The sequence below is a fragment of the Ctenocephalides felis genome, unplaced genomic scaffold (assembly GCF_003426905.1).
Source record: "Ctenocephalides felis isolate EL2017-DRISC unplaced genomic scaffold, ASM342690v1 CF-g0.4_SCAFFOLD_01886, whole genome shotgun sequence".
Classification (NCBI taxonomy): Eukaryota; Metazoa; Arthropoda; class Insecta; order Siphonaptera; family Pulicidae; genus Ctenocephalides; species Ctenocephalides felis.
The window spans coordinates 168198198-168218546 of NW_020538040.1; the positions used below are offsets into that span (position 1 = coordinate 168198198).

The 20349-nt window shown below is 28.6% G+C and overlaps 1 protein-coding gene across 1 annotated transcript in view; it reads right to left on the reverse strand.

Moving 5' to 3' along the window:
* The window catches only part of LOC113378463 (monocarboxylate transporter 14-like), a 244930-nt gene extending 226460 nt beyond the window's left edge, over positions 1-18470 (reverse strand). The window contains exon 1 of the mRNA XM_026618996.1: positions 17924-18470. Coding sequence (XP_026474781.1) covers positions 17924-17980 — 57 coding nt within the window. The 5' untranslated portion in view covers positions 17981-18470. The remainder of the gene's footprint in view (positions 1-17923) is intronic.
* Between the last annotated feature and the right edge of the window lie 1879 nt (positions 18471-20349).

Here is a 20349-nt window from a genome sequence, read left to right on the forward strand (position 1 = left end):
GAAGCACAAGACCAAGGTGCATGGAAGCAGAAGTTTAGGAAGGAAAACGCATATAAGTGTATAAAAAAATGAATAATGGTTGTAAAATGTTGATGGAAAAAATGAACAAGGGAAACCATTGATTTGTGGTGCTCTCACACCATGGACCTGCCTTCGGGCAGCCTACTATTTATTATTATTATTTCTTTTGTTGAATCACTAATAATAAGAAGAATGAAAAGATGCTGAGCAGGCGACCTCAAATAAAACACTCGATTATTATTTTTTCTTCTATTCTAACGCAAAAAAATCGAAAATGAAAATTTTTATATATCTTTACGTTTCAGAGGTTTCTGAATATTTTGGCATACCTTAGAAAAAATGGATGTATGTGTGTGTGTGTGTGCGGATACAAATTTTCGTCGACGATTTCGAGAACACCGATCAACCGATTTGAATAATTCGAAAAACATTCGATTTGTATTGATAAGGAGACGTGCTGATTAGTTTTTGGCGAAAGCAGGTCTAGCCGTTCCGAAGATATGGGGCAAAAAGTTCCAAAAACGGTAACTCAGTTTTTAAGAGAATGAAGCGTCCAATTTGAATAATTCAAAAAACATTGTATCAACAAGATGAAGAACTGATCAAATTTTCATGAAGGCAAGTGTAGCGGTTTCGGATATCTTGTGTAAAACGTAAAAAAAAATGCCATCTGGCGGTCAAAAATGATCATTAGACATATGCACATCAAATTATGAGATATTTTATAGAGATTTTATCAGTAAGTATAAATTTTGTTTACATTCCTATGGGTTCCGTGCCAATACTTATCCGTTAGACGGCGGCGCGGCGCTTACGCGCTTTCATATTTCGTCTCTATGCAGTTAAAGCAGTACGGTTGCTTTGAAAAAAAGTTCAGAATTTCCAAAATATTGTCAAAATAAAGAAAATATTTTCAATAATTTTTTTTTACAAAAAGAAATTTATAGTTTCTCAGAAATCTAATTTTTTCGAAGTAAAATTTTTTCAAAAATGTTAATCGTTTTTAAAAATAATAATTTTTGGTACGAGAACTTCCAGCAATTCGCCTTGAGGCACGATGCCATGCGCTCCACTAGTTTTCTGTGTATTACGGGCAGTAATCAGGACATAATAGTCCAATAGCTTGTTCCAATGACTTCTTACTATCGTTGCTTTAAATGCAACCCAAAGGTTGGCCTAACTCTTGATAAATTTATCATTAAAACAACTCTAAAACTGATGACTTTCATCTTCTACTACATTTTACTTGATAGTAGTAGTTTGATAAATTCGGTGAGACCAAAGTAACCCAACTAAAAATCATTGTCCAGAGGAAATGTTATCGCTTGTTTACTCAACAAATTGATAAATTACTACATATGATTGTGAGAACATAAATTTCGTGCGCAAATGAGCAACAATAACAATATTCCTTAAAACAGAAAAATGTTTATTTTCATTAATTTTTACGAATGTTGTTCTTATTAAATTTGTCAATACTGGTTCTATGTTCACAGGAATTTATCAATTCTGGTTTTAGTCACGTACGCCGGAATATCTGCGCACTAATAATTTTGATACATCAACAACTACTAAAATAATAAAACGTGCTACTGGTAAATCTTCGAGAATCAAATAATATTGATCATAAACCAAATTCAAACAGATATTGAGATTATATAATAAACATAAAGGATTTTTTAAAAATAGTTCAAATTAGCTCAGTTAATGCAAACTGGTGGAATAGGATATTTTTGGTTATTATTAACTTCCCGTAGGGCAAGTTATAGCAATCGCAAAAAAATCGAAAATGAAAATTTTTATATATCTTTACGTTTCAGAGGTTTCTAAACATTTTGGCATACCTTAGAAAAAATGGATGTATGTGTGTGTGTGTGTGTGTATGTGTGTGTGTATGTATGTATGTGTGTGTATGTATGTGCGGATACAAATTTTCGTCGACGATTTCGGGAACACGGATCAACCGATTTGAATAATTCAAAAAGCATTCGATCCGTATTGATAAGGAGACGTGCTGATTAGTTTTTGGCAAAGGCAGGTCAAGCCGTTCCGAAGATACGGGGCAAAAAGTTCCGAAAACGGTAAATCAGTTTTTAAGAGAACGGAGCGTCCGATTTTAATAATTCAAAAAACATTTTATTTGTATTGACAAGATGAAGAATCGATACAACTATGAAGAATCGATATCATGAAGGTAGGTCCAGCGGTTTCGGAGATATAGAGGAAAAAGTAAAAAAATGAGCCATTTGGCGGTCAAAAATGATCATTAGACATATGCACATCAAATTATCAGACATTTTATAGAGATTTTAACAATAAGTATACATTTTGTTAACATTCCTATCGGTTCCGTACCAATGCTTATGCGTTAGACAGCGACGCGGCGCTTACGCGCTTTATATTTTGTCCCTATGTAGTTAAAGCAGTACGATTGCTTTGAAAAAAAAGTTCAGATCTTCCACAATATGTCAAAATAAAGAAAAAAAAAATTTTTTTCAAAAAAAAAAAATTTTTTTTAAAAAAAAAATTAAAAAAAAATTTTTTTTTTTTTTCAAAAAAAACTAATTTTTTGTCCAATTTATAGTTTCTCAAAAATTGAACTTTTTCAAGAATGTTAATCGTTTTTAAAAAAATAATAATATTTGGTACGGGAAGTTCCAGCAATTTGCCTTAAGGCACGATGCCCTAATTGCCTTAAGACAGAATTCCACTTACAGCTAGTTTTTAGTAGACATCTAGCAAATATAACAAAGAAAATATAATGAATAAATAAATGGCAATAAGTAGAAGTTTCCATAGTTAAATAAAAAAATTGTGTGAGCAAAAATAAGTTTTTAACTTCCCGTAGGGTAAGTTATAGTAATAGCAAAAAAATGAAAATCAATTTTTATATATTTTTGCGTTTCAATGGTTTCTGAACATTTTGGCATACCTTATAATTAGAAAAAATGGATGTATCTGTTATTTAGTATCTCTTGGTGGATACTAATTTTCGTCGACGATTTTGGGAACACAGATCAACCAATTTGAATAATTCAAAAAAACATTCGTTTCGTATTGATAAGGAGACGTGCTGAGTAGTTACAAAGTTTGTGGCAAAGGCAGGTCGAGCCGTTTCGAAGATATGAGGCAAAAAGAGCCAAAAACCGTAATTCAGTTTTTGAAAGAACGGAGCGTCTGATTTGAATCATTCAGAAAACATTTTATTTGTATTGACTAAACGAAGAACTTTTACATTTTTGGAAAGGCAGTTCCAGCGGTTAGGGACTCTCAATAAAAAAAAGTTAAAAAAAATGTCATTTCACGGTCAAAAATGTTCATTAGACATATGCACATCAAATTATCAGATATTTTATAGAAATTACAATATTGTGTACACATTTTGTGTCAATTTTTTGGGGTTCCGTAGCAAGATTTTTAATATTGTAGTTCATTTATATGATTCAAAGAAATGTCCTCGACATTTCAGACAGTATGGAATAGTCGATTTGTATGATTGAAAAATTGCAAGGCGTTTTTGCTAAAGGCAATTCTGCCATTTCGGAGGTATGGAGCGCAAAGGATGTAAAAATGATCATGCAGTTTTTGAGAGAACGAATCATCCGATTAGATTAGTTCAAAAAACGTTTTGTTTGTGTAGATGATGTGCAAAAAATGCTTTTACAAAAAATTTCGTAATTTTAAAAAATTTCGAAAAAAATTCAATGTTTTCAACAAAAATTAAGTTTAAAAAAAATTCAGAATTTTAAACTTTATCATTTTCAAAAAAATATGAATTTGGAAAAATTTCAGAATTATATTCTATTCTATTTATTATTATTATTTTATATTCTTAAATTTGGGAATATTTCGAAATTTTCAAAAAAAAAACAAATATTTTCAAAAATTCCAAATATTCAAAAAAATTTCTTAAATCTGGGAATATTTCAAAATTTTCAAAAAAACGAATGTTTTCAAAAATTTCCAAATTATCAAAAAAATATAAAAAATCGATTTTTTCCAAAAATTTAAAAAAAAAAAATAAAAATTTCATGTAAACATACATATAAGTTGTTTGTCGAATACGCCAGTCGCCTAATTTAAAAGCACTTATTAGTTTACAGTATGTATTTATAATAATCTATTTGAAATTATTTAAAACAATTATTAATTATTTTCATTCCTCGAATATTTAATTACAGTACGTGAAGTTCCAGCAATTTGCCTTAAGGCACGATGCCATGCATGCACCACTAGTTTTTTTTTTTTTTTTAATTTCAATATGAGTTACAACTGCTAAATAATATCTAGTAACATTAGATAAAAATTAGAAATAAAAAATAAAATATAATAAAGGACAGTATTTCCAATGAAATGATGATAAATAAATGAAAGGCTTAAAAAATGGGAGCATTTAAAATAAATCATCAAAACTGATAATATAATATCAAAAATATTTAGGATTATCAATGAAATGAAAAACTCACAAAAATAAAACTTCTACATCATCTAGTCATGCTCAAGTAAAAAAATGCATTTTTTTCCAAAATTTAAAATTACTAAAATATTTTTACATAAAGAATAAATTTATTTAATTTTAATTTTAATCAAAGGCTTGGTAAACCAATCAATCACTTCTTTACCAAAGCCTAAGATAATTACCAAATAGTTGTCCTATAATCAACATATTAAATATAGATAAGTGTAATGAATAGAACCATTAACATATTAATCTGGACAATTATCTACAAATTCTAATTGGCATTACATTCCTGTCTGGAGAAATTAGTAAATCTGTTGGAATGTGTATTATGTATAGAAAATATAACTGTCGTGTTTAAATTTCTTCGATTACAAAATAACCTTGCATATATAGAAATTTGGTAGAAGGACCTGGGTTTGGCAACCTAAATAATAATAATACTGAATCAACTTGTTGAAGAAATGTATTTTGGCAACTACAAAACTGGTCATCATGGTTATGTAAAACGTTCATGGTTTTCATAACAACGATTGGAAGTACTTGTTTTATGATCTGCAACCCAGTGGTCCCTGCAAAACCACTATTCCCTTTTTATGTGTAGACTATATATAAATATTTTGTATAGATCTAAATATAAACAGTTATTAAAAATCCTTCCACGTTGTGGTTTTTGAATAAATTTTTCTCAAAATGTAGTAAAAAAAAATCAGCCAAAATAATAAATATCATATGTGATTATCTAACGGAGTTGGCGTGCATGAGTTGCAACAATCCTCACTAAAATGCAAGCTTTAATTAATTTTCAATTTAACCGCTTCTCATAGGCCTCTAATATTTTACCACGGTCAGTTTGGACATAAAATTTACCATTATGCCAAACGAGATACGCGCGGGTTCTCCTTATCAGAAAAGGAGATTTCCACTTAATTGTATAACATTAGGTGAAAATTTGATGTCATACTGCTTGATATCGAGTTGACCAAGGTTGGGATTAAACCAAGAGACTAGTTTGTGCAAGTGCATGTTCTTAACCACTACACCAGGACTGACTCAAAATACTTATGATATAATTCAAAACAAAAGACTAAAGCTAAAATAAACACAAGCACGGGCATTAGAATGACCTCTACTTATAGTATGTAAAAAAAACTTGGAACTAAAGCGAGCATTAATTATTCATAGGTATTATTAAATAACACCAAACATAAAAATATTTTCATTTTTACAAATAAGCATATAATTATTATTTTTATTCTCATGCCTCTCACCAGAACCTTACGTCCTATGAACTGTTGGGCAGACACATCCCCTTACTTCGTATTTTTAGATGGTTACCCAATGGTTAATCCGTCCATATTTGATGATTTTTTATTAGAATTTATTTAATAGGGCTGACTTTTTATTGGTTTAACAATGCCTGGGAAGGGCTATTTTCACTTGGAAACATATTGCTACTTATATTTCCAAGTGAAAATCTTTGTCACTGCTGTCTGACAACAGGCTGCTCGAAGTGGGTATCGAACCCGGCACCTCTGAATTCATATAATATGATTTGCGATTCCTGCACCATAATAACAGAACCAACAATGATTCAAATCATCACGATAATTACTTTTGAGTTTTTGGTGATTCTTTTGGTTTTTGGATTGATTTTGGAGGCCCATTTTCACAAATATTCATATAAGTATATTAGAAATCGGTATTTGCAATTCCTCCATAATAGCAAAAATATGTAATTAAAATTCAAATCACCTCGCTAATTACTTTTATTTTTCTGGTGATACTACAGATTAGTTTTTCCCCATAATTCCCAGTTATATCGATAGAAATTTCAATTCTCTCAGGAAAAAATAAATACATGCGGTGCGAGAAGCATGATGCATTGGAAAAGTTCTAATTTTGGCATCATACGAGGTATGAATATCACTTTAAATATACGATAGAACCAAGATCATGATGCGCGTGGAGCGATGCAGATGCAAGGCATTGAGCCAGAATTCAACAAATGCAAATGTGCAATTTAACAAATCGTTTGAACGATAAAACATTTTGGTTTTAACAAGAATTGTCACGAAAATGACTTAATTCAGTTCCTATTATAATTTTTTTTAACAATAATTAAATAGCAATCAGAAAAAAAATAAAAATCTGTAAGCTATTGTGCTAAATATTAGAATTTCAGTAATAGTACTGGAGTTCTACATATACGACATGAGGGAGGTCACCCCAGTGGGCTACTCCATTTTAATGCATTAGATCGAAGGGATGCTTCTTCTTCAATCTCCTAATATGTGATGGTTCTAATATGGGAATTAATATGGTGTTATTGTGGTTGATGATCTTGTCGTGATGAATTCTGCTTTTGTTTTTCACTACCTTCTGGTCAGTATCGATCCTCAGATTGTTATAGTAATCGCAAAAAAATCGAAAATGAAAATGTTTATATATCTTCACGATTCAAAGATTTCTGAACATTTCGGCATACTTTAGAAAAAAATGGATGTACGTGTTTGTGTGTGTGCGGATACAAATTTGCGTCGACTTTTTCGGTAACACCAATCAACCGATTTGAATAATTCAAAAAACATTCGATTCGTATTGATAAGGAGACGTGCTAATTAGTTTTTAGCAAAAGCAGGTCTAGCGGTTCCAAAGATACGGGGCAAAAAGTGCAAAAAACGGTACTTCAGTTTTTAAGAGAACGGAGATAAATATATTGTTTGTCAATTTATTAGATCTTGCTGCCACTTTCTTTTCAGTCTTCTGATGGTAACTTGTTTTTGCAGATTTTTTGATGATGGATTTAAATTCATATTAAAATATTTTGAACTTGGTTCATTGAGGAATTTCTTTATATAAGGTTGTCAAATATCTCCCTTCCACCTTTTTGTATTATAAACCAAGAGCAAAAAAGCGGAAGGGATATTTGACAACCTAATATAAATATTATTTATATAAGGAAATTCCTCAATGAAGAAATTCTAAACGCTATGTACCCAGCAGCAAATAACCCCATTGAATCGAAAGGTTCAGATTGGTTATAAGAAATAATGAAAAAAAATCGTTTAGAAATAAGTATTGGTTAATGACAAAATATTCATGTTCACTAATAAAGCGAGCTTTTCCATAAAAAATTTAAAACAATTTTGGATCTCTAGGTATATACTGATTGCTAAGATTTCCTCAATTTGTGTAAGGATCGGATACCTTTTATTTAATTCATTTTTTTGTCCCTCGGTTGATTCAAGTTAGTCCAATTTTCACATAGGTTTGTAATAGTGATTATACCTCTGGTCTACACATAAAACAAGATGGGTATGAAATTTAAAACCTTAGGTTGCAAGGTCGAAACAGAAAATATGAACAAATTTAAATCCTATGGAAATAAGTATTGGTTAATGAGAAAATAAGTTCATTAATAGGATGAAAGACAAATCTTTCCATCAAATGTTGAAAACAATTTTGTATCTCCAGGTATATAGGGGAAAGTCCCCGAGTGCCGGACACTTAAGGTTATTTATAAATAAATCAAAAAATATTTTACCACTAACAAAGTTAGAAATCAAACTAAATTAACAAAAACGCAATATTTGCTAAACCATAATTAATACTATCAATCAAACTTTGGTAACAAAAAATGTGATTTTACGAAGTGGAACCTAGTACCGGACATTTCAAAATAACCAGCATTGAACACATGTGTAGCCATCTCCACACTCTGGAATATCTGCACATTTGTGTTTGACGAAAATTCTTAGATATTGCAAAAAAATCACTAATTATCCACCCTTTTGGCTGGGCCACACCGATGCTCTCAGCTGGAGCATTCATCATAAGATTTTCATTATTTGATTAGAAAATACGAAAAATGGGGATATGTAGTGACCGTTAGCACTCATAAAGAACAAAAGTAAATAATTGGAATAAATTACGTCCATTTTCACAAGAAATATCTATTTATAATTCATTATTTTGTCCCTCGGTCAAGATTCCAGTTAATCCAATTTTCCCAAGGGTTCGTGACTGTGATTTCGAGTACAAAGACGACCGGTGGAACTAGCACAGTCCAAACCTGGCAGTAATGAACACCGGTGAGTAAAAGTTCATTTTGAGAACCATTTCTGTCTAATAGCAATGTCAGCTGTCTCATGAAAGCAAGTACTTCAACGACAATTCGTACACATAAAATTTTGGCGCGACCTTCGCGCTATTATTGGACACGTATACTCCTAGCAACATATGATAATTATATAAACAGCCATGGTAGTCGTTTGTCTGTTTCGAAATTGAGCGAATGCCAACGCCGATGATGACTTATTGCAAGAATTATTTGCCCATAATGGAGGTGAATGAGGAGGTCGGTGGATTGCCGATAGTTCAACAGAAAGAAACGGCCTGGCAGCCACTCCTTTTATTCGATGATATAGGTATAGGTACCACTTTCGCGTTCATCACAAGTAAAGCGCGAATTACTGTTTTCATCGTCAATTACAACTAGTTCGGTGAACCTGTACGGAATATGGCTATATTTACAACGGTCAAATAACCGACCGACAATGCCAGAAGTGGAATGGAAATGGAAATGGAAATGTTCATACAAAATATAATACAAAGCGAATTCAAACCGAGTCAACATTTTTAAATATATATATATATATATATATATATATATATATATATATATATATATATACATATATATGCATATATATATATATTATATATATATATATATATATATATATGATTTAGTAGTTAATTTTGATGTTGAAATATATGAGAGTTCTTGAGGGCGATACATCAAACAAAGAAAAGGCAAAGATTTATAAAATAATCTTTAATTCCAAACTCGCAAAGTACAGAAGTCGTGGCAGAAATTACATAATTCTACTTACATTTTTGTTCAAATAAAACTATCATTTTTCTGTTTACATCATACAAAAAATTATAAAAAATGCTTGGTGTTGACAAGTTAGTTGTATAAATGTTAGTGCCAATCTCTGTGTTGTGTACACTTCTCTAGATGTAACCTACCAACGTAATATCCACTGATGATGACATTAAATTGAATGTCGAAACGTTTGGAATTAAAGATTATTTTATAAATCTTTGCCTTTTCTTTGTTTGATGTATCGCCCTCAAGAACTCACTCATATATATATATATATATATATATATATATATATATATATATATATATATAGGGCCGGTCCTGCCTTGAATGCAATGCATGCAAAAAATGCGGGCGCACGCATTAGGGGGCGCCAAAACGAGATTTTGATATGAAATTTATAATATAGTTTTTTCAATATCATTCAACAAATATATACTTTTTTGCATCTTTTACTAATATATAGACAATATTTTTAAAATACGTTAAAAATTTCACTTTAGAACAACAAATGGCAAATTAAAGATGAATACATACAATTCGTCCCTTACGATATCAATTAGGAGAAGTTTACGTTACAATTTTGGATATTTTAAATAATGAAAATATTAAGAACCAGTGCTATGTTTAATAATGAAAGTTTAGAATTTTTTTAAAATCTGATTTCAAAACACAAATATTAATATTACGCATGCGTTAGAAATAATTGAAAATTTAAGAATATTCTTACAAGCAATAAATAACATACAGAAATTTTTGGATGTGTTGAAAAGTTTGGATTGAAAATAAAAATTTTAAAATATAGAAGACACAAAAATTTTATTATGAGCACCCGCGAATTGCCTCGATCTTGTAAATAATTTTAAAATCAATGTAATTTTGCGCTTTTAGTTTACATATGTCTAATTTTTTGTGTACTAAACACGGAATTATTAAAAAGTATAGATGAATGTAAATTTTTGTATAATTTTGATGATGAACTGTTAAAAAAGTTAAAATAATAGAGGGAAGAGGTCGCTAGAAAAATAATGGCATGAGGGCGCTGAGGACCCCAGGACCGGCACTGTCTATATATATATATGTATATATATATATATATATATATATATATACTAGTTGACACGACAGACTGTGTGCTGTACCCAAGTCTACAATTCCAAAGTTCTACCTTTTTTAATATCCTATTTGATGTCCTGCCTTTGTGATTCATTTATGGTCTAAGCATAAGCAGTACAAGAAATTTACAAAAAAAATAATTTAGTATCTGCTGTAAAAGAACAATATCACACTTGATTTTACCACACAACAAAATTGCTTCAATAATTTAGTCTATAATTTTCATAATCTCGTACGATATATTAGTTGCTTTTTGGCAATTCTAATTTCTAAAGTATATTTTTCTTACTAATAACACAGGCCAACAAATTTTTTTTTTTGTTTGGTGCATCAAATGTTAGAGCTGATTCTTATATGATTTTTTGCGCTGATTTTAAATCTGCAAACTATTTTTTTGTATCAGCTCTAGTTTTTGAGATACAAAGAAGTTGCCAAACCAGGTCCATTCGAGGTCGTCACGGAAAAGAACTTTTCACAGTGTCAACTATTGTCCCAACTAAGGCCGAATGGGTCTTGTAAGTTTGTGTGTACGAGTAGACATATCTCATTAAAATAACATTCTGAATTGTATTACTATTCTGTACTTTCGCTCCGTATATTAGGTGCGCAACTAAGTTTTCGCTGTTTGTCAGTATATGGCTCTAGCAGTAAGGGTTGGTCGATTTTGACAAATCGAAAATGTCTTGAAGCAAGCTTATAGTAAGTAAACAAACTGCTGCGACACATAATTGATTTCGTTTTTGCATTATATAATTCTGGTTAAGTGAATATGTCCAATTTTATGCCAAACAATTTGCGCAGAGTGTTGATTTTCGTCTTCCATTCAAAAAAAAAAACGGCAGCTCAAGCGCAGCATCGAGAGCTACGGAAATGTTGCTCTGAGCGAAACAACATGCCGTGAAAGGTTTTGTCGCTTCAAAAATGGTGATTTTGATGTTGACGACCACCCTCGTGAAGGAAGGCCAAAACCTTCAAAAACGCTAAATTGAAGGCCTTGTTGAAAGAATATTCGTGCCAAGCTCAAGAAGATCTTGCTTCAGAACTAGGAGTTACCTATCAAGCCATTTCCAAGCTATTGCATGCGTTGGGGATGATTTAGAAGCAAGAAACTTCGGTTCCTTGTGAGTTGAAGCCAAGAGACATCAAGCGTCGGTTTTTCGCCTGTAAACAACTGCTCCAGCGGCGAGAAAAGAAGAAGTTCTTTATCACATCGTGACAGGTGATAAAAAATGAATACATTACAGCAATCCAAAGAGGAGAAAATCTCGGTTCGGCCGAATATTCACTGCGAAGGTTATGCTCTACATATGATGGGACCAGGTCGGTGTTATTTGTTATGAGCTGTTAAAACCGAGCGAAACCATCACTGGAGAACTGTATCGAACTCAATTGATGCAATTTTTTTATAATAATGTTACATTTTCATGGAAAAAACAGCGAGAACTTAGTTGCGCGCCTAATATATCATATATATCGTATCTTGAAAACTAAAGCTCATAGAAAAAAAACAATGTCATTTTTTAAATCAGCGCCCCAAATATACTTAAAAACAGCATTAAAATCGTTTGCACCATTTTCTTTGTTGGCCTGTGTAATTTAATGAACATTATTGTTTATGTCCAAATCTTAGGTGAATTAATTTGTAAAATCTAGATTTTTCAATCTAAGATCAACTTGCTAAATATTCCAAAGCCAAACAAATGAATTTTTGAAACATAAAACAAAATTCTAAATCATTTTTTTTAACAAGTAGAAATATTTTTTTGTACTGTTAAATAATTTAGTAAAGTAAACCAAATACAACTTGCACAAATTTGAAAAAATAATGAATATGCAATTTTGGACTTATTGCGTTATTTATTGAACTGAATTATATAATTTCATCTGCCAAACATATACTGTTGACTGCATTTTATTTTAATTTCTAGCACATCTCAGCTGGTTTTCGGCAATAATAATGTAAACATTACATTTATTCCTGTATATTATATTCTAATATTATCTAGGCTCATAATTTCAGCAAAATTCAAATTTCAAGTGAATTGACATTTCTAGCAGATGGCAGTTCAAATGTTTTCAATGTCAAACAATGATAAGTGTTTTTTTGTATTTTTTGCCATTTATTTCAACAATATCAGTATAGTTTCATCGTTCATTAAATCTTAAACATTCCCTTTGACAAACTCTAAAAAGATTTATCAAAATTCGAATAACCGTTTAGGAGAAGTATCAAATCATACACCCGTACAGAAGAACTTTATATATAAGATATATATTTACCAATGTTGTTAGCATAAATATAATTAGTATGTACATATAGCTAATTTGAGGCAAACATAAATATTCATTCTAAGGTTCCATTTAAGAAGTCTAAACCCGTATTTCGTGGTGCAAGGCATCGTACCTTAAGGCAAATTGCTGGAACTTCTCGTACCAATTAAAAATAAAAAATTTAAAAAAATTTGAAAACTTAGGAAATATTAGATTTTTGAGAATTTTAAATTTTTTGAAAATAATAGACTTTTTTTAAAAAAACGATTTTTTGTATATTTTGATATTTTTTAAAAACTTTTTTTTTTCAAAGCAATCACACTGCTTAGCTGTTTTAGAGATGAAATATCGCAGTCTAACGGATAAAGATTGGTACAGAACCCATATAAATATAAACAAAATTTATAATTATTATTAAAATCTCTATAAAATATATGACAATTTGATATGCATTTATGATCATTTTTAACTACCAAATTTATTTTAATAAATCCCCGCATAAGTGCAATTGATCATAATCAGATTTCAAATTTAGAAAGTTATTGAAATAACTTCAAGAGAACAAAATACACTGTATTGAGTTATATAATAATTCTTTGAAAATTACACAGATTTATGTACATGGATATAAACACGTTATGCATGTACAATGCATAAAATTATCATTTTAATGTAATCACAATGCTCTTTAGGCGAGAACATATTGTAAGACTTTTTAAGGAAGATGTATTGATGATTGCGCATTTGTATATAAAATTTTATTCATATTTGATTATATTTTTAAGAAATAATTCTTTATGAAATGCTTGAAGTATTTTAAAATGTCTTTGCGAACTATACATTGGCAATATTATATATAACAACCTGCTTATATAAGAATTCTTATCCAAATAGGAATACTCCGTAAGGGTATTTAAAGTTTAAAGACTTATTCCGGTTGAATATAGTTTTACAGGAATTTACTATTTTATGATAAAAAGTATTTTTTCTCGTTTATTAAATTTTATTACAAATATATCAAATATCAATCGACTGCCATAATTTTGTTAGTACCTCCAATATTTTTTTTATTTTTAATCAACATCAATCAAAATTATATATAGTTCTGTAAGATATTTTACTACGATTTAACAACAAAATATAATAAAAATGAATATAAGAGGAAGTAAAAATATAATAATAATAATGACAATGAATAAAATAAAATAAATGATTAGATATAAAAATAGATAACAATATCAGAATTACTTCATTAATTGATTCACTTAAAAATATGTACTCAAGTACATTTATGGTCATTAACTAAATTTAAAAATGTAATTTTAAACGATCAGAAAATTAACAATGCCCAAATATAAAAAAATAATTTATTTATTAATATAAAAAAATATTAATTAGAATAGAATATTCTAGAATGAAATAATTAGTAAAAGTTTCCCAAGTTGGATATTTTTAGCGTTGTATTTTTTAATTCTATATCTTTTCTTTTATTATTATTATTATATATAATTATATTATCATTATATAGTAATTTTTACACCCGTCCTGAAATGGACAATAATGAGAAAAAATGGAAAAAAATAAGAAAAATATGAAATCTTTTGATCATCGTCAAAATTTTTGAAAAACTAGCATTTGTTATTGTAACATGAATTTTTTTTTCAATCGTGCCCTTTTCTTTAAATTTAAAGGAATTAAAATGCACAAATTCAAATTTGTAAAAAAATAATAATAATTAAAAATAAATTTGATCAACTATTAAAAAATGAATTTAAGTATATGCTAATATAAATTCATATCATAGGTTTTTACGATTTAATACAAAAATTAATTGATAGTATTATTTATGCTAATTATAATAATTATAGATGAATCTTTAAATATTGATCACAAATTAAACACCGTAGGAATTATTATAAATTAAATAATTGAATTATATATATATATATATATATATATATATATATATATATGCATATATACATGTTTTTCAGCATAGCTATTATTATTTATAATTTTATTCTTCTGTACTAAAAGCCTCCTTTATTATATCATGATTAATTTAATTTTTATTTAATATTTTATTATATATTTAATATAATATATAAAATTAAAATTTTATAAAAATAACAAATAAAAATAACAAATTTTTGAAAGAATATTAGAATATTATAATATATTTAATTTTTCATTCATTTTCTACATTTTATGCAATGTTTCCTTCCTCAGGAATTTGTTTAATAAACAATCACAAACAAATTGTATAAATTTATAAAATCTTTATTATTTATGTACGTTTCGACATTTAATTTTATGTCATCTTCAGTGAAATGTAAATTGAAATATTCCCAATTAACTAATGATAATAATAATAATTCATAATTACACTACTACACTAATTCTTGTCAGCTTAAATAAAAATATATATATTATACTAATGAAAAATATACATATATATATATATATATATATATATATACCAATATATATATTATTTAAACTGGCAAGAAATAGTGTAGCAGTATTATTGTAAATTATTATTATCATTTTACATTCCATTGAAAATGATATGATGATAATAAATAGAAACGCATGGAAATAATAAAGATTTTATAAATTTATACAATTTTCATTTGGACTGGGTCTTTTATATATATTTACATATATATCGAAATTGATATTTATGAAAAATATATATTTTTAACACAATGTTTTAACAAACAACATTAAAACTTTCAATTGAAAATTGTCAAAATTTTAAATATAATTTCTGAACGATTTTATAGATATTTTTCGTTATCGTTTATATTAAATTAAATTATCAAAAAATAATTAACTGGGATATAGTACATAGGAAAAGTTAGGTTTACTATAAATTGGGAAGATTTTCTATATAGAATTACATAAATATAATAATATAAATACTATTATATATAGCAAAATAATATATATTTTTAACACAATATTTTTTATTTAGTTGGAATTTTAGAATTTAATGAGAATTACTATTAATTAGTTAAAAATTGTAAGTGAAAAAGAGTCAAAATTTTAAATATAAATTAGTTAAAAATTGTAAGTGAAAAAGAGTCAAAATTTTAGATATAATTACTAAACGATTTTATAGACAATTAATCGTTTTATCTAACGTTTTATCTATTATTTTATCGTTTAAATGAAATTATCAAAAAATAACTAACGAAGATGTAAGTACTAGTACATAGGATTTAGGTTTTCTATATACTGGGGGAGTTCCCTATATATAAAAATGAATATGTTGAAAATTTATCTTTTTAATACAATATTTTATATTAGCTCTGAAACTCTTAGAGTCATTCTGACTCTGATTGTCATAATTCAATGAAATTAAAAAAAAATACAATATTTATTATTTACAATTGAATGGAAATAACAATGTTAAAAATTGCAAGCAAAAAGAACAAAAAAAAACATATAATTACTGAACGATTTTATTGACATTTTTCGTCATCGTTTAAATCAAATGAAATTATAAAAAAATAATTAACAGGGATGTAAGTACTAGTACATAGAAAAATTCAGGTTTCCCATATACTGGAAGAGTTCCCTATATATTATTAAATATTTTTGGAAATTATATATATATATATATATATATATATATATATATATATATATATGATAAAATTGTTTCCTGGGCATCCATAAAGTAATTAAAAAACAGTTTTATTGAAAAATGTTTTTATTTAGAGAACATACGTTTCGGGTCTTGATTTGACCCATTTGACCCATTTCAGGGTTACAAATTAAAACAATATAAAAAATACATAATTACAGACAAAAATAAGTAAAACCAATGTTTATGAAAAGTATATATGAAAAACAACCATCAAATAAACAAATGTAAAGAAACTCACCATACAAATAAATTTTTCTCTCATCCAATGACGATACAGTTTCCACTATTTTCCGCAAACACGTACGCACACATTTTACTCTCGTACACACACGTAATACATATTCCAAACTGACAACATGTTCGTTTGGAATAAGCTTTTTTTTATAATAAAATATATTATTTATGTTAATTTTACAATTTTTTTAAATTTTCATAACTCGACGTTTTATCAATTTTTTATTTCATATTTATTTTTTCGTGGAATTTTGTGTGTTTTTGTATTATTTTTCAAAATTTATTTGTATGGTGAGTTTCTTTACATTTGTTTATTTTATGGTTGTTTTTCATATATACTTTTCATATACATTGGTTTTACTTATTTTTGTCTGTAATTATGTATTTTTTATATTGTTTTAATTTATTTAATATTACAATATTTAATTGTAGCACTGAAGATGGGTCAAATCAAGACCCGAAACGTATTGGTCTCTAAATAAAAACATTTTTCAATAAAACTTTTTTAATTACTGGATGGATGCCCAAGAAACAATTTTATCATATTATTTCACCATCTGAAGAAAAACCTCTCGCTTATATATATATATATATATATATATATATATATATATATATATATATATATACATATTAAAATTGATATTTATGAAAAATGTATATTTTTAACCCAATATTTTTTGGAATTGAATGAGAGTTAGGAACAATGTTAATAATAAACTGAACGATTTTCTAGTAATTTTTCGTCACCGTTTAAATTAAATTTAATTATGAAAAAAATAATTAACAGGGATGTAAGTACTAGTATATATATATCTAAAAATATTCATTTTTTGGAATTGAACTAGAATTAGAATCAATGTTAAAAATGTATTTTTTTTTTAATTTAATATAAATTTATTCCAACATATACATAGCATTTTTTTAATATATTACAAGACTCGTATCTTAGAGCCGTGTTTTAATTTTTTTTTTTATTTATTTATATATATATATACATTATTTTCATATATCAGTCAGACATTTATATTTTCATATAAATACATATAACAATCAAAATTTCTTTATAGTGATTTTTCGTCATTTAAATTAAATTAAATCATCAAAAAATAAGTAAGCACTAGTGCTGTCGAGTTGAAGCACGTTAAATCAATATAATTCGTCCTGTCGGTACAAAAGCGCTTAAAACTTTTCATTCTAGTGTCGTTCACAAGTGTCGAAACAAGATCGAAAGCACAAAAGCTGTAAATCTGTAAAGATGTAAACCACTCACCCTGCTAATTTTGCGCACGCGGCCTCCCTTGGCGCCGGTGTTCTTCTGGGACGACATGACGGTCGTCAGGCGGCCCTCGGGTGCAGCGTACACTTAAACGTCACTCGCTTTTAACGGTCACAGACCAACACTAAAACTGACACAATTCCTTGTGAATCGGTGTATCGAACTGACGCTGTCATTTATTATCAATTCACTGACAGTGACAGTGCGCAGGGCACTAGACGATGCGACAGAGTGTGATTGTGATTGACAACTGATTATTGTTAAGAGAGCGCCCGATCGCAAAGGCTGCACGCGCGCCGTCCTCCCCCGCTCTGGTGCTCGGGAAACATTAAGACAACAATCAGTAAATTAGTAGACATAGTAAAGCGGTAAATTTGAATTTGTTCGGGTTACGATCTCCGCTATATTGTTACGCGTACAAACCGTTGCACAACACTGTTCCTCGACGACTGGGTCACAAACAGAAACAACAGATTTGTCAATAACCTATGGGAACACGAGGTCTCTCTGGCATCACGAAAACCACCGACGGTTCGACTTCGGCATTACAATACACTCTGTAAGCAGGGGACGCCAGCGCTAGACTACACCGTTCTTTCTCTGACTCATGCTGGCGATATGATACAACCTTAGCGGTGCGTCGAGGATAAGAATACATTTTTCATAGATAAACTAGTGGGCGCATGGCAAATTGCTGGAACTTCCCGTACCAATTTTTTTTTTTTCAAAAGATTAACATTTTTGAAAAAAATTTACTCTGGAAAATTAGATTTTTGAGAAACTATAAATTTTTGACAAAAATTTACTTATTTTTGAAAAAAAGACTTTTTGAAGAAAAGTGTATTTTGAAATATTTTGAAAATTCTGAACTTTTTTTCAAAGCAAACATACTGCTTTGACTGCATAAGGACGAAATATCGAAGCGCGTAAGCGCCGCGCCGCCGTCAAACATTGGTACGGAACCCATAGGAATGTAAACAAAATTTATACCTATTGTTAAAATCTCTATAAAATATTTGATAATTTGATGTGCATATGAAAGACTTTTTGAAGAAAAGTGTATTTTTAAATATTTTGGAAATTCTGAACTTTTTTTTAAAGCAATCGAAATTATTCTCACAAAGGTGTCGTTTGACATTTATGTTTATAAATTCCCATCTCTACTCGTGCAGAGAACGTGTTAAATCATTACTTACTATAATTACTATAATTACTTACTATAATTACTTATAACTATAATTACTTATTATAATTACTGAAAATTCCATAACCAAAAACTAGAATTTTCATTATTATTTGTTCCTTATAGACAAAATGTAAAAACTTATTAGATTAGACGTCGTTGTTTATATATGTTTGAATGAAATATATATATTAGGTTATCAAATATCTCCCTTCCGCCTTTTTGTATTATAAACCAAGAGCAAAAAAGCGGAAGGGAGATATTTGACAACCTATTATATATATATATATATATATATATATATATATATATCAAAATCTAATTAATTTCGTACTGCTTTAACTGTATAAAGACGAAATATCGAAGCGCGTAAGCGCCGCGCCGCTGTCTAACGGATAAACATTGGTACGGAACCCATACGAATATGAACAAAATTTATACCTATTGTTAAAATCTCTATAAAATATCTGATAATTTGATGTGCATATGAAAGACTTTTTGAAGAAAAGTGTATTTCGAAATATTTTGGAAATTCTGAACTTGTTTTTAAAGCAATCGAAATTATTCTCACAAAGGTGTCGTTTGACATTTATGTTTATAAATTCCCATCTCTAATTACACGTGCAGAGAACGTGTTAAATCATTACTTACTAATTACTGAAAATTCCATAACCAAAAACTAGAATTTTCATTATTATTTTTTCCTATTGTAGACAAAATGTAAAAACTTATTAGATTAGACGACGTTGTTTATATATGCTTGAATGAAATTTATATATATATATATATATATATATATATATATATAAACAAAATCTAATTAATTTCGTACTGCTTTAACTGTATAAAGACGAAATATCGAAGCGCGTAAGCGCCGAGCCGCCGTCTAACGACTAAACATTGGTACCGAACCCATAGGAATGTGAACAAAATTTATACCTATTGTTAAAATCTCTATAAAATATCTGATAATTTGATGTGCATATGTCTAATAATCATTTTTGACCGCCAAATGGCATTTTTTTTTAACTTTTTTCACTAGATCTCCGAAACCGCTAGACCTGCCTTCATGAAAATTTGATCAGTTCTTCATCTTGTTACTACAAGTAAAATGTTTTTTGAATTATTTAAATCGGACGCTCCGTTCTCTTAAAAACTTAGTTACCGTTTTTGGCACTTTTTGCCCCATATCTTCTGAACCGCTAGACCTGCCTTCGCCAAAAACTAATCAGCATGT